Raw genomic sequence first — 14,557 nt, forward strand, 5'->3', positions numbered from 1 at the left:
CTACGGGAGATAGACCTCCTTGAGCATCAGAACATGATGCATGCATTCATGGTTCAGGGTAACATGCCGTTCTATCAGCAAGATGGTTCTTCCCAGTTCCACTTCTAAGAGACCATGATTCAGGCTTCCAGAACACATTCGGAATTTGAGGCTACACTGGGGAATGGCTACATTTGACGAACACTCATTTACTTTAAAGTTGTGAATTGGATGGAGTTGATAGTTATGGCAACACTACACTCTTTATATGATAAAATAGAAAAAGTTCAGAGTTACCAGAGGTTATGATAACTTCGTATATCAGCATTATACTCAAAAGCGACCTCAATATAACATATTGATACATATACGCTACTCTAATAACGTGACAAAGTTGAGTCCTATGAAGCTATATCCTGCCAAAATAATATATACTAGAACGAAAAAATAGGGTAGGAAATAGGGGTAAAGGGGGTGATTCTACTTCTGACTTTAATAATAAGAGCCATAACACGATTTGACTACGAGGAAAGTTGCCAGATGCGAATGACATTAATGTATATCGTTTTGTCTTCTACTAGGCCGCATATGATATAGTTCTTGCAATATTAGAGACTTGTAGAATCTTATATAGCCTCTCGGTATAGAATGGTTTATAACGGCTGTGTCATGTAGAAGATAGATTAGTATACTAGTAGTAAGCAACTTTCCTTTTACTACCAAGTCTCAGCATAGATATATAAATGCAAACCGTAGAGGACTCGTATTCAGGGGTAATCTACCTACTCACTAGCCTGCTCATGAGATACCATACTACCTCATAGCTTCCAATTATTATATCTATCCCTAGAGCATCCACACAAGAGGTAAGGAGAGTAATGCACAGAAATAATAATTACGGGTCCCTCTCTAATTTCCTAACCTATGATACAAGGAACCGCATCACACATGGCACTAGGCCAACCCATATGCCGCCGTCAAACGCCAAAAGAATCGAACAAGCTCGATCACCAGACGTTCCGAATAGAACGGCAATCTCACATTCGCAAGTACGAAACCATTCATATCCCATCGCCCGCCACATTCAAACGGCGCTGTAGCCTCCGCGACTCCCGCTTCCCTGCACCGTGTTAAGCACCCTCCTAGTCCAGTCCTTAAGTAGGTACGGAATGTCGCGGATGGTGTCGCCGTGCGGGATAAGGTCCCAGCCTCGAGCCCCGTAGCGGTTGTAGTTGAGCCACGAGCCAAAGACGAGATAGGCCGCAGTCCCAAGGAAGACGCTAAATGTCGTGATTAGCATGTTATAGAATCTAACATATCCGGCGCTCCGGATACAATAAGAGCAATCACTTACATGATAACCAGCCACGTGAAGAAACCCCAGTGCGAACTTGGGCTTTCGCCCGAGTCATCGTTGTCCCTATTCTCGCAAGCATATTTAGATAACCAAGTCAACCGCAGGACATCGATATTCCCATCCTCGCTTAGCGGTTCGTAGCTGTTGAATTTCAAACTCGGGTCGTTCTCAAGGCCGAGCTGAACCTCTTTCGGTGGTTCGTCATCACCATCACCGTCGCCATTGTCGTCTCCGCCATCTCCGTCACCGTCCTCGGCTCGAAATAGGAGCGGATTTACCCGAGCCATGGCCGGGTCAGGGCTAGGTTCATATTTATCGTCGGTAGGATCGTATTCGCCTTCGGTCCCGTTGCGATCTTTGTCGCAGAGGAATTCTATGATGGCCCTCTGCTTTCGTTTGACTCCGCTATCTGTCCTGTCGAAGCCTCCCTTCATCACCAAGAGTACACCCTCCTTCTGCGAGTCAGAATTCGAATCCGAGGTCTTGAGCCGCGTCACCTCATGATCCAAGTCACCCCCGCCATGGTCTCTTAATTCGCCGGCGATCGGGATGGCTTTGTCGATATGGTCGTCTACGCGCTTAATGGCGCATGCTCGAGTTCCATTAGGACATTCTTCGCCCTTCTTCGCACCTTTCTTCTTGCCAAGGGATCGACAAATATCTACGGTATATGTCATATTATGGACTTTGCCGTCTAGGATGCGACTCGTCATGATGGAGTGTGGGCCTCCGAGAGCCTTAAGGTTGAACATTTGCTTATCAGCAACGACAGATTCGCAGTTAAGCATTGCAGCTGTTGGTAGAGGAGCTACCAATAAGGATAAAAGTAGTACGGCATCTGCCGCATGTATCGTGGGGACTTTCATGGTGTAGGAATAATTCGCTAACGCGATCGGGTCCGTCGGTGCCGTAAGTCAAACTGCGTAGGTTGAAGATGCAGGATGCAAAGGGATATTTGAGGCTGGATTTAAAAGTTGGAGGTTGATAAATAAATTGGATGAATGGGATGTGGTTGAAGCCTAGAAGTTTAAGTCTTCGGGGGATTGATTCGGGATGCGCGCGTGTTAGCTGTCACGATGTGATGATATGACAAAACAATAAAAAGTGACGAAGGGAAAGGTTAAGAATAATGATAAAATTAAGAGATCTACCCAAGTATCGGATAACCAAGTTCTTTTTTTTTTCTTTGCGATATAGATCTTACATGCACAGATGCACAGATGCCCAGATGCCTCGATGCTGGTGAGCTAAAGTAAGGTAGCGTGCACTTGGCTGAGCGGTACTTGAAGCTTGTTGGGTTTTTGGCTGCTCTTCTTTGCGGCGAATCGTCATAGGTCTGCAGGGGTTACAGCTTAAAAGTACCAACGCTTACGTAAATGAGGTACCTGCACTTGCATCATAGCATTCACGTGACACCCCTTCCCTTCACCCTTAAGGTCCATTTCGTTCTACTGTTCGGAACAATAAATTACACGATATCAAAATAGATCGGAGGGCTCGAGTAAATATTAAAAAACAATACAAATTCTGATTTTGCGATTCTTATCTAAAGGATCCCTTCCACCCAACATGTTCTGTTGTTCGTGATCCCGTAGCAAACTAGCAAAATGGGTATAATGGAAATAAACCTGACCCGCCTGGTCCTCGGGGATACCCCGATAATGCTACGGCTTTGTAGCCCTATACGCCCATTGCTCCTATAAACGCCATATAAGTCGAACGCATGAATGATACCCCATCTGATGCTACCCCGAGCCCGTCTGTTTGTACAATTCCAACACAAACGTGACTACCGCCACGACATTTTTACTATGTATCTCGACCACCGTCCCTTATTACATCATTCCGTTCATCCCATTCATCCCGTTTTGCATACCACCTTGCACCCCATTTGGCATTCCGTTTGGCATCCCGTTGGGCATCCCGTTGGGCATCCCATTCTGCATGCCATTCTGCATGCCATTCTGTATATTTTGGGCCATCTGCTGCCGCCGCTGAGCAATATCACGCTGCAACGACTCTTGGGCCCTCCTCAGGCAGTTCTGTTTGAACTGATCGTGGACATCCGGCGGCACGTTCTGGGGGCCACCAAAGCGTTCAGCAAACTGTGCGATGTTAGCGCGATAGAGTTGCTGCTGCCTCTGCCGTATCTGCACCGTAAAAGGGTTGGGTCCATTTCCTGGGTGTTGGCCTTGTTGTTGTTGTTGCTGCTGCTGCTGTTGTTGCATGTGCTGCTGCATCTGTTGCATGGCAGCTATCTGAGCGGGGTTCATACCGTTGCCAGCATTCATAAAGTTCTGGTTGCCCATTTGCTGGTTGGGCATCTGTCCTTGCATTTGCGGATGCTGTTGCTGCTGCTGCATGTTGCTCATCTGCTGCTGGTATCTTTGAAGCTGTGCTTGCTGAGTAGCGGTTAGCATATTGGGATTTTGCATGTTCATGTTTATCATCTGCTGGCGCATAAATTGATTCTGCAACATTTGATTATGCATTTGTGGAGTCTGTCCGTTCATCATTCCATTCTGCATAGCTTGTAGTTGTTGCTGTTGAGCAATCCTTTGACGCTGCTGCTGCTGTATCTGAGCCACCATCATCTGGTTAGGCATAGGCTGGCCCATATTCTGATTGCCCATGAGCATTTGACCCATATGTGAGTTTTGGGCCATCATGCCCGGGGGTGGACTGGCTTGGCTCATCCGGGGCGTAGGCATCGGTCGATTGATCGGGGTACCATGTGACATTTGCGGTGTCGCGCTCGGCATACGAGGCGTATTCGAGGGATGACTTTGTTGACTACCCCTCGCAGACATGCTAACAGCCATAGGAACGGACATTGGCCCGTGGCTCTGTACAACAGAAGACGGCCTTTGAGGACTGGCACCCATACCAGAGTTAGTCTGTTGCATCGGCGCATTTCCAACCATAGGGCTCGACATGTTCTGCGGTGTGTTCTGGCGAACGACTGGAGATGAGACAGGCGCTTGTGAGACTTGCTGTGGGAATCTGTGAGGAGCCTGAGCCGACATGACATTATTGGCAAGCCCGTTTTGCACTGGGTGTCCGTGAGACGATTGCGGTATTTGGTTTATTTGCGAGTTCGGAGGTGATTGTGCGACCTGTGCTTGTGCTTGTGCTTGAACTTGAGCTTGGGCCTGCTGCTGTGCTATGGCACGCCGCTGTGCTTCCTGTTGCTGTTGCTGTCGTATCTGCGCTTGTCGCTGAGCTTCTTCGCGGCGTGATTTTTCTTGTTCAGCTTGCTGCCGTTGTAGTAATGCGGCCTGTTCCTGCTTCTGGGCTAGAAGCTTGCGCTCATTTTCTGCCTGCTGAATCTTCTCCTGTTCTTTCTTTGCCTTGTGCGCACTCTTAATATCAGCGAGTACCTTGAACCTCTCAAAGCGAGGCTCAAAAGTGGCTGCACCGGATTGGCCATCGCCATCGGCACCATCAGCACCAGTCTGAGCACCACCGGTATTAGCGGAACGGCGCTCATCGAATGTAAGCATATATTTCTCCTGTTCTGCAGCTAAGGCCTCGTCAGCAGCCCTTTCGGCTACAGTCCGTTTCCGAGCCTTTGGCTCAGGCGGAGGCTCGGAGTGTTTCGGATCAACCATGCGCTTGAGCAGAAGTGTGACGGCATCTTCTCTATTTTTGGGCACTTCTAAGTTTAGCGGAGCCGAAGTCGCGAGTAGGATTTGTGCTTCAGCGGCGTATATATTAGTCCCGTCCAATTCCATCTTTTCTTGCTTCACTTTCTTTGCCGGCGGTGGCATGTTCGTTGCAGTTGGAGTTGGAGGTACAGCAGATATTGGGGTGGGCGGTATGCCATTAGAATCCCCACCGGCCTTCGCATCACCAGATCCACGTGGCGTACAGGCCTTAATCATCAAGTCCATGTGTAAACTTTGCGGGGTTGGATGAAGAACGACCGTAAATATCTTAACTTCTGTCTGTGCCTTAGCTTTCTGTCCATCAGTAGGAGCAGGTGGAGCCGGCATGTTCTCCTTATCATTAGAGTCATTATGCGCGGGCTTTATGTCGCCTTCTTGGAGTCCATTTTCGGCGCTGTCCTTGGGAAATGGGACGTAGGGAGAGGGCGTTATATAAGGGTTGTAGTTATGAATCGAGGAGGGCTTCTCGGAGGTAGATTTGGAGGCTGGACGCGCAACATCCTTAGCCTGCGCGGCAGTCTTGTGATCATGTACTTGTACGATTAGGCAGCCTTCATAAAAAGCAACACCAGCTTCGTTGAGATCCTGTAACATATCGTGTGGTACTGTTCGGCTTCTGACGTGATCTAAAAAGGCCCTCATCGGAGACTTGTATGGGAAAACGCTATCTTGCATATCGAATCGAAAATGATTGGGATGTAGATGTATGATTAGCGATGGGGGGTGCCCAGAATATTTCTTAAGAATATAGGCATCGGTAACAACTATAAGCAAGTAAGTATGATATACAAGCATTAAATGCAATTATGGATGATTGCTATAGAGTACGCACCATCTGGACGCGGCTCGAACGATCTATGTAACGACGTGTCGGGAGCCAATGTGGCTGACCTCAGAGATGCGTTATTCCTCTGATTACGTCCCTGAACCTGATTAGACGTATCGCGTCTCGAACGGGCTACGCTAGGTCGATGGGTAGTCCCGTTAGTGCCGTTCGTTGTAGATGAGTTCGATGTATGTTGTTGTTGTTGCTGTTTAGTCACGGCAGGTGGAGGGCGCTTAGCAGTCATATTTGGAGACGGGGAAGATTGCAATGAAGATACGCCATTTGTCTGGATACCAGGCGGCGGTGGACGTTTGATCTTGGGGGTCGGCGGTGGAGGAACAACGGCGGCGACGACTGGAGCCATGGTTGATGTAGAGCCCTGCGCACTACGAAGCGATCAAGTGACGCTCAATTAGTAGCGGCTAGGGACTAAGGGTATGACTACCTAAATTCTCTTTTACTATGGACATTGATCGCGACGTAGTTTCGACGTGTAGGTTTCCTTAACAATTTAAGATGCGCGCGCGACGAGTAGAAAGATAATTGACAAAACAGCGCTCATCTAATCGAATTATGAATTACATTGAATGATGCTCCAGCAATATGCGACGATGGATATACGGTGCATCCGGGAAGAATCCCGATAATCCAAGGACGAGATTGTTGTTGAATGCTTTGTGTGGGGTTAAACTTATGTTAGTGACAGAAAGAAGTTAGAACTTCGACTCTAGCATAAATCGTCAATTTGAATTGAGCCTCATCAGCCGCATTGATGACTTTAGTTTGGAAAAAAAAAAATAGGTATAAGTGGCTCCACCTTAGTCCTCATATGGTAGGTACTTTTTAGCCTCACGTGATTACACGTAGAGAGATACCACCTAAATCTACCCGATACTAGCATAAAACACAGGCAAGAAATATAACATTTACGGGATGCAATACTAGGAGGTACTTAAGGTACTAAGTCCAGGAAAATCCAGCAGCCCCAAAACATATTTATTACTTCCTAACTGAAGCGCAACCAACCCAAGGATATAGAAGCGGTAAATCATATATCTACCATGGCGTAACCTAGCGTCAATATTCCATCTAGAAATCGTAAAGAAAAATCACCAGTTCATACATGCTGCTCGTGTCACCATTCGTAGAGTGATATCTTACAAGATATCATCACTCCTTACCTTGCACCCGCCGCGCCCAATCGTCACCAACCCTTAAACTATCCACCACTACCACTCCTCTTCCTCGTCCTACCCGTTCCTCCCGTTGCCACCATAGGTCATTCTTCTTTTCGGTCTCCTTCTCCGGTTTTTCGGTCTCCGACTCGCTATCTGCGAGCCCGCCATGACCATCGTCAGCTCCGACGACAAGAATAACGTCGTACTTAAGCCAGGTCTGTAATTGGGTAATTACACCTCCGTTGTCTCCGGCTAGAGATTCTTGAAGGTATATTACCTCTGGTTGTAGGTGACGAAGGATATGAACGTGACCGTTAGGGGAAGTAAACGGTAAGATCATCGCTTCCTTTTCTACCAAGGCCGAGGCCTGTGAATACACCAATTGGAAGGGCGTGTTGGCCGTATTAGAGCTTGAACTAGATCTTAAGTCAGTAAATCCATACAGAGCGCTTAATCTTAGGGGCATCTACGCACATTGGGCTCTTTTCCTCCTCTCCTGGGGTTTGACTCTGCTCATTCCCAATATTTGAGAATGATGAACTCAAAGATGCCGGAGGAAGGTTACTGGCCGATGCTTCAAGGGCGGAATCCTTGAGGCCGGGCGCGTAGATCAAGACAAACAGCTTAGTTTTAGAGAAATCGATATTGCGAGGTATATGGGAGAGGATAGACTAGAAGCAAGTTAGCAACCAATTCGCAGATACTAAAATAAGGCGACATCATACAGCATGCTCGTGGAAGCCTTCCGCATCAAGATCATCTGTATTCGTATTTGCCGAGACCACGATCGCGACTGTTTTCCGGCGCTTAGTTGAGTCTCTAGGCTGAGGCGGGGTCGGCTTTTCCTTTCGAGCCTCGGCTTCCTCCGACCAAGTCTCGTGGTCGGCATATGCATCCTTATCATCATCCCGTATAGCAGCCAAGGCGCTACCAACGGCCGCGCCAACTCCCGCCACTCCTGCTGCAACGGTCTTGCTTGCGCTGGAGAAGAACTGCTGTGGACTTGGTGTACGTCGAGAGCCCCATCCGGCAGTAACGCCGGTTGCTTCTGGATGTATTTCTCCCACGCCGTAGCCTACATCGTCAGGCCGGATAGCAGGACGCGACGTCGCGCCATATGGGGGGTTCTCGCCATAATCGGCATTTTCGTAGTCGAGATCGGCCGGCTCAGCATCGCTCTCCTCGTCTTCGCGTTCGTTACTCCGTTGGCTCCATGCCCAAGCAGCGACACCGACGGTCGCAACGGTAAGGGTAACGACAATAGGAACCCAATGGCCCCAGACACCCCTCCGGCGGGATCTCGAAGAATCGTACGACGACGACATTTATTCAAATGAGATCATCGCAAGATCGTGGCCAGCATACCACGCGCAAGGCGGTGGAGTAAGAAAAGGTATAGTTAATGCGAATCACGACGCAAGAAATCTAGACGCGATGTGAGAAAGTTTGGTCGCAGTTACGTAAATCACCTATAGGCAAAATATCAAAGTAAGTTTGATAACGGATGATTTTAATGGAAGTAAGAAAAGGCTAATGTTGACAGTGTTACGGGATACAGCTCTCGAAAAATAGCGGGCTGGGGAAGCATTGCCCGAGTTTATAAAGAGAGGTCGGGTCTACACCTCATCCCAAAGTTATCCTTGACCATCAGCCCAAAGTCTAACCTGATTTGGCAAAAGCTAAGACTTTGGATCCAAAGCCTTGATTGGCTGCAATCGATAGGGTCCCCGCTTTGAGGTGAGCTTTACATGACTTTAGGGTGAGCTTTAATGTTTTTAATTGTTAAAATATCAAGTTAAATTCCTTGTAATTACAGCGTTGACACTTAAGTTGTAAATGTTTTATTTAAAGTAAAATATTTAAATTATACCACAAAGTATTTGCCATTTGCAAAGTATTTTAATTACGGGGATAAGAACGTGCTGTTAACCGCCAACGACCATACGGAGGATCGGGGTGGCCAGTACCAGGGCCGGGAGGTATCGGTGTCGGTGTCGCCGGCACCGGAGGACTTGAAGTCCTTCAATGACATGGACGCGGCGTTGCACCGCGCCCTGTAGGTACCCGGGCTTCATGCGCGAGAACGGTAAGGCGGTGTCCGCTTTCCTTCCTTCCTCACGCAGGTCTCTGCCCGGACGGATCCCCGCCGTGATCCGGTGCTTCTTTATTCGGGGTCCTTAGAAGTAGGAGCATAGGAAAAGGCTGTAATGAGATGGAAAGACCTTCGGCCATGCGAAAGTAAAATAATTTGCGAGGTCCCAGAATTCTATGTTTTCCTCTTTTTTCTCTTTAACCCTCTCCTAATAACGTCCCCTTTGCCTTTCTTGGATATTATTTTAGAACCCCCTCCTAGAGACATATTCGTCAGAAAATATAACACTATAAGGTCTTTATGAACAGAGAGATAGAAGCAACTAGCTCGTGTTGAACTACTATACTCTATTGTCAATATGCAACCAACCCCATCTTACTCTCATCAATCAACAAGTGTAAAGCAACGAAGCTTTATAAAATACTTGCCCTTAGTCCTTCGCTGTCCCCTAACTTCTCAACTACTATTTCATTGCTACCTGCTACAACACCTACCACACGCGATCAGAGTCTGGGCAAATTGCGAGGACGATTCCTAGCTAAGGATTAAGGACTGGTTTGAGAAGAAGAGGAAGCTGGGGTCAAGATGGAAGGGGTAATTGGGGCTCTATTCGGAATTTGGGAACTTACTCAGTTCGATGTCGACTAAAGAAAGACCAATGTTGAACTTACCTACCTGGTAGGTTAGGTACCTGATAAATGGTCTGCGATATAATTGGACACAGACCGATAATTACGGATAGCTACGGTAATAGTGGATCTTACGCTGCTATCGATTAGGTACTTAAATACCTGCCACATGCAGATAAGAGCTATCGCTATGTATTTTCAATATTGATAGGATTGATAGCCGATAGTTATATCGTGAGTGACTCAAAAGTTCCAATTATTGATGAGAAGCACATATCCTTCGTCACTCTTCACCGAAATCTAATCAACCTCTCTTCTTCCAAGATCTACCAATGTAAACAAAAACCCATAAAATATGAAATTCTTCTAAAATTTATTCAAAGAACTAACACTTTACTAGATTATCACATCTCATCCGAGGTCCTTAGTTCTCATCAACCCCTCCAACAGGCCTCGGTCTCGGCTGGGCTGCTCGAAATGCCCCACGCCGTCTCTATGCCTGCGACGGGCCTTCAGGCCCTCATCCTTTGCGGCCCGGGGTCCTCTTTTCCGACCTTTACATCAAATCCCGATGAGAACCCCAAAGCCTTATTACCCATTGCCAATAGGCCTATGGTCTGGTATCCTATTGATTTTTGCTATCGCACGGGAATCACAAGTAAGTAGACATCTTCATGTTATGGTCATTTATAACTAGCGCAATGTAGCACTAGAAGTTTCATATTATATTCTCGCATTACCGCGACGATAGTTACTCTATCATAATCATTAGCTAATACGGTTCAGGCATTACTCTTGTTTGCCCCCCTTCTGCCGCCGATGCTATTACTACGGCGCTGAATACAAATCCCTTCCTCACGGGTTTACCTCACCCACGCCCGGACCTTGTGGCACCAAATGGGCTTGACCAGAACACAGGCACTGCAGAGATACTGCGACTCCCTGAGATTCGAGAGCTCATTACTTCTGACTTTGTCGTCTTGCCATGTGATTTGGTATGTGAGCTAGGCGGCGATAAGCTTTTGCAAGCATGGATGGTCAAAGCAGCAAGTCTTCCAGATCTCCTTAGTGACGGTGAGCCGCCGTACTGCAATGGTGGTTTAGGCGTATGGTACGAAACGAAGACGGCCACCCCTATCAAAGGCGAAGAAACAGATTTCATCATAACAGCACCCATAACCACACCCATGGTACCTACATCCAAGGATTCATTACTACCGCATCTCTCATACTTGACATATGCTATGCCCAAAGATTCTCTAAACGATATCGTGGACCAGAAGAAGAGATTCCCGATACGTCATGGATTGTTGCGTAGTCATCCCAAAATCAGAATGCTAACCACACATCGGGACGCGCACATTTATATTCTACCCAAATGGATTTTAGACTTCATTGAAGAAAACGAGCGGCTAGAGACACTTGGCGAAGACGTCATCGGCTGGTGGGCAAAAACAAATTGGGAGACAGGGTTATTCGGGAAGCTAGGGATGAAAAAAGTCATCGAGGGCCACACCGAGGAACCGGACATAGATAGGTCGCCACGTGGTAATGAATCCGCGGCAGATGCAAGCCTTATCGATTCCCCATGGAGAGCACGCGAATCCCATGAGACGTCTCCTCATGCAGACTTCCGGAACAGACATCATGACGGACTACTAGCCAAGCCGAAGGAGCCTATCGTCCCCCCGATTCTAGCGTATATTCACCCCGCTCGTGCCGACGCTCCATTGCTCCGTCGAGTAGATACGGCACAGCTTCTCCTTGCCGTATCACTGCAGCTAGCAAAACTTCCTTCCGTTGAGGAAACCGGTCCCGAAGCGGCATCGGCATTTGCCCATTCTAGAAAGGTTGCATACCCCGAGGGCGTCAAGCCGCGAACGACCATAACCAGACAAGATTGCTTGATTGCCGACAATGTAATGGTGGAAGAAAAGACATCAATCAAAGAGAGCGTCATTGGAGCAAACTGTCAGATTAAGGAGGGTGCCAAGTTGTTCCAATGTCTGCTTATGGATGGTGTGGTAGTGGGTAAAGGCTGCAAACTGACTCGCTGCATCCTAGGCAAGAGGAGCGAGGTTGGGGAGGGTTCGACACTCACAGATTGTGAGGTGCAAGAGAACTTGTTGGTAGAGCCCAGAAGTATGTCTCAATCCTTCCAATCCTCGTTTCCACAAGGCGGTCTGATATTAACGAACTATTAACTAACGTCGTCGCAGCTGAGGATAAGGACAGCAAACTCATGAGCTCCTCTGGGATGGAGGCCAGTGAGCAGGAGATGCAGGAGGCATTAGACGACATTGATGAAAGCGACAGGGATAGTGCCATGTTAGGATAGGCAATTAAGAAATAACCGCGATCCAGGCTACCGGTAGCCAATGCGACGGGCAATAAAATGTGCAGGAATATCCCGGATACATAAGCTCCAGCTTACCATCACTCCATCTAGCCAATCACGGTCAGTTGGTATGTGCCATAAGGAAATCCATCACAGCTATTTCCCCAATGAAGGTTGTGATGAGGCATTAGATATGTCCACTAGCCTGAATATGTTGGTGTAGTAAGAAAATGAATGAAGCTTTCCTTAAAAGAAGATATTGCAGGTTTGTCATAACTTCAGGGCTTATTGGAGTTGGTTTTGTCTGGATCTCCATGGATGGTGACAAGGCTTTAACCCGGCATTCACATGCTGGGTCGAAATTTGAATTGTCATATCGTCCTTTCTCGACCCCAAACCGAGCGATTATGCGATGGTGCCCTTGAGAGAACCTCCAACCCATTCTCAGCTTTAATAATAATAAGTGATTCTCAGATCTCACTTAGAACACCTAGCTTGGAGGCTACCACAGTATACCAGAGGCTGCGTCAAAACTGACTTATTCGTTGAGGCTACCTACCTGTTAACTTGAGGTTTACACGGGGGGGTCATTCCGCCTACGATGCCGCACCGTTGTCAGCGTAATACGGATCGAGACGCAAGTTATTCCAAGAAGGTATCGTGTTACTGCGCTCTAACGATCTTTCATCAGTACCGTCGGCATGTATGTCGTACGACGTCGTATAAAATGAAGTACCTAGTAGGTTATCTCGGAACCCAACAGGATCTTGCTTTACCATGTATGTGCAACGAAACACTGCAGATAACCCCTACGTAATCATAAGACGGCCTTCCGACGACGTCTAGTAACGATTTTGGTAAATAGAGCTACGAGCGCTTAAACTTACAAGTATCGAGGCGGTTTGCCGCTGACGCTTAAGTAGCAAACATACTAATTCCTCTTCGGGAAAAACTTAAGCATAACCTCCTCATTGCGGCATCCGGCTTACACCCATTCAGCTGGCGTGCTATCTCTAAGCTTTCGACGGGAAGAAAAAGAAAGGTTCACTCGCCGATCATAGTGGATCCTCAACACTGGCTGAATGATGTACTATTTCTCTCGAAGCTTGGCATTCAACTGCTTAAGACCTGTCATAAATCATCCTGGAGTAATAAGTTTCCGTGAATGGTCAAAGCCATAGAGAAGAGTAGGCGCCGCAATGCAAGATCCGGTAGGTCATATGTCAGCTGCCATAAGTACCTACACAGTCTAGGAATCCCGTATTGATTCCCGCATCACGAAACTCCGGGGGTAATTAGCTGCATATGACGGGCTGTGTAGTACGCCGCGATTATGTATATTTGTCAAATATTCCTCTATTTCTTATGGCCGCTTTTAATTAACACGACCGCCAAAGGAAACTGGTTGAATAGGGGTATGCTTCCACTTGAAGTCCTATTAAGGGTTACTTGAGACGGTTGACCACCAAGACATATTAAATACCTTGAACGAGAGATTGTAGGTTTACTAAATTTGCCCTTAGATAGAGCAGCATATATTCTTTAGTAAGCTACATAATGCATTACCGCCACCTTTTGGATATATATCAGTGGCACTACTGCTATTGAACCTCCAAATACTAGATGTCCCGGGTCTGCATATGTATATGACCTGTCAACTTAACTAATTGAATACCAACCAGTAAAATTTCCTCTTATATAATCTCCAGCGGAGGTTCCGAAGCCTTATTGATCACTTTAGGTTGAATCGTCGGTTGAATCGTCAGTTGAAAAGTCGAGATGCATAATAAAAGCACAGTAATCTCTTGTAAGTCCATCCGGGTAAGCTACCTACCTAATCTAACGACAACCCCATGGATTAGTGTTTTTAAACGCTCCATTTTTAACTTTAATAGAGTGTTAACAAATAAGGGGCATGCAGGCCGATTGTTAGCCTCTAAACGTAGATGCGGTATAATCGTAGTGATATTTCACGTAAGATATGAATTATATTAACCCGATAGACTTGAGAGCCCTCTATTATAGCATTAAACATACAACTGTATCCTGATGTAGTTTGAGTCTCTTTCATTTCTCGTCAATACCGTGTACGTGAATGACTATCATCCAAACACCGCAAGAATGCCCGTAGGAAGCCGAAATCACAATGATAGGTCATCGAACTGTACCATCCATGCCTACGTTAGACTAATACTCAAGCAGATAAGTGTTCATAAAGGTTATTGGGTAGGACTAACCAGAGCCTCTTCAACGTCCCCATTCTTTCGGGTGGAGTGGGCATTGCCCTTCGCTCCCAGATGCTCGGCTTTCTTGAATTACAAAACCTCCATTTTTGGAATCCACGTTCCTCTTCCGGTTTTCACAGTTCGGGTACCGATTACACTTCACCTCTTCTTCCTTCAATACACAATTATTGTCGCAGTTGTAATACTCAATAATTAATATACACATGGTACCTTAACAAAGAGTTCAGCTTATGTTTGGGTCTTC

General features: G+C 46.9%; 4 protein-coding genes across 4 annotated transcripts; 1 reads left to right on the forward strand and 3 right to left on the reverse strand.

Annotated features, from left to right (window-relative positions):
- Positions 1 to 1,063: 1,063 nt before the first annotated feature.
- On the reverse strand, positions 1,064 to 2,202 carry GL218_00262 (Autophagy-related protein 27; the record flags this gene model as incomplete). Its single annotated transcript, XM_033576674.1, has 2 exons — positions 1,064 to 1,259; positions 1,334 to 2,202. The coding sequence occupies 2 exons, from the start codon at positions 2,200 to 2,202 to the stop codon at positions 1,064 to 1,066; spliced, it is 1,065 nt and encodes a 354-aa protein (XP_033442118.1).
- Positions 2,203 to 3,171: 969 nt separating this feature from the next.
- GL218_00263 (uncharacterized protein) lies at positions 3,172 to 5,598 on the reverse strand (the record flags this gene model as incomplete). Its single annotated transcript, XM_033576675.1, has 1 exon — positions 3,172 to 5,598. The coding sequence occupies one exon, from the start codon at positions 5,596 to 5,598 to the stop codon at positions 3,172 to 3,174; it is 2,427 nt and encodes an 808-aa protein (XP_033442119.1).
- Positions 5,599 to 7,000: 1,402 nt separating this feature from the next.
- On the reverse strand, positions 7,001 to 8,333 carry GL218_00264 (uncharacterized protein; the record flags this gene model as incomplete). Its single annotated transcript, XM_033576676.1, has 3 exons — positions 7,001 to 7,424; positions 7,483 to 7,679; positions 7,734 to 8,333. 3 exons carry the CDS (start codon positions 8,331 to 8,333, stop codon positions 7,001 to 7,003), a joined length of 1,221 nt encoding a protein of 406 aa, XP_033442120.1.
- Positions 8,334 to 10,206: 1,873 nt separating this feature from the next.
- GL218_00265 (Translation initiation factor eIF-2B subunit gamma) lies at positions 10,207 to 12,067 on the forward strand (the record flags this gene model as incomplete). The annotated part of the gene is made up of 3 exons (XM_033576677.1): positions 10,207 to 10,387; positions 10,516 to 11,871; positions 11,949 to 12,067. 3 exons carry the CDS (start codon positions 10,207 to 10,209, stop codon positions 12,065 to 12,067), a joined length of 1,656 nt encoding a protein of 551 aa, XP_033442121.1.
- Positions 12,068 to 14,557: the final 2,490 nt, after the last annotated feature.

Source organism: Daldinia childiae (assembly GCF_008694065.1).
Source record: "Daldinia childiae strain JS-1345 chromosome Unknown Scaffold1, whole genome shotgun sequence".
Classification (NCBI taxonomy): Eukaryota; Fungi; Ascomycota; class Sordariomycetes; order Xylariales; family Hypoxylaceae; genus Daldinia; species Daldinia childiae.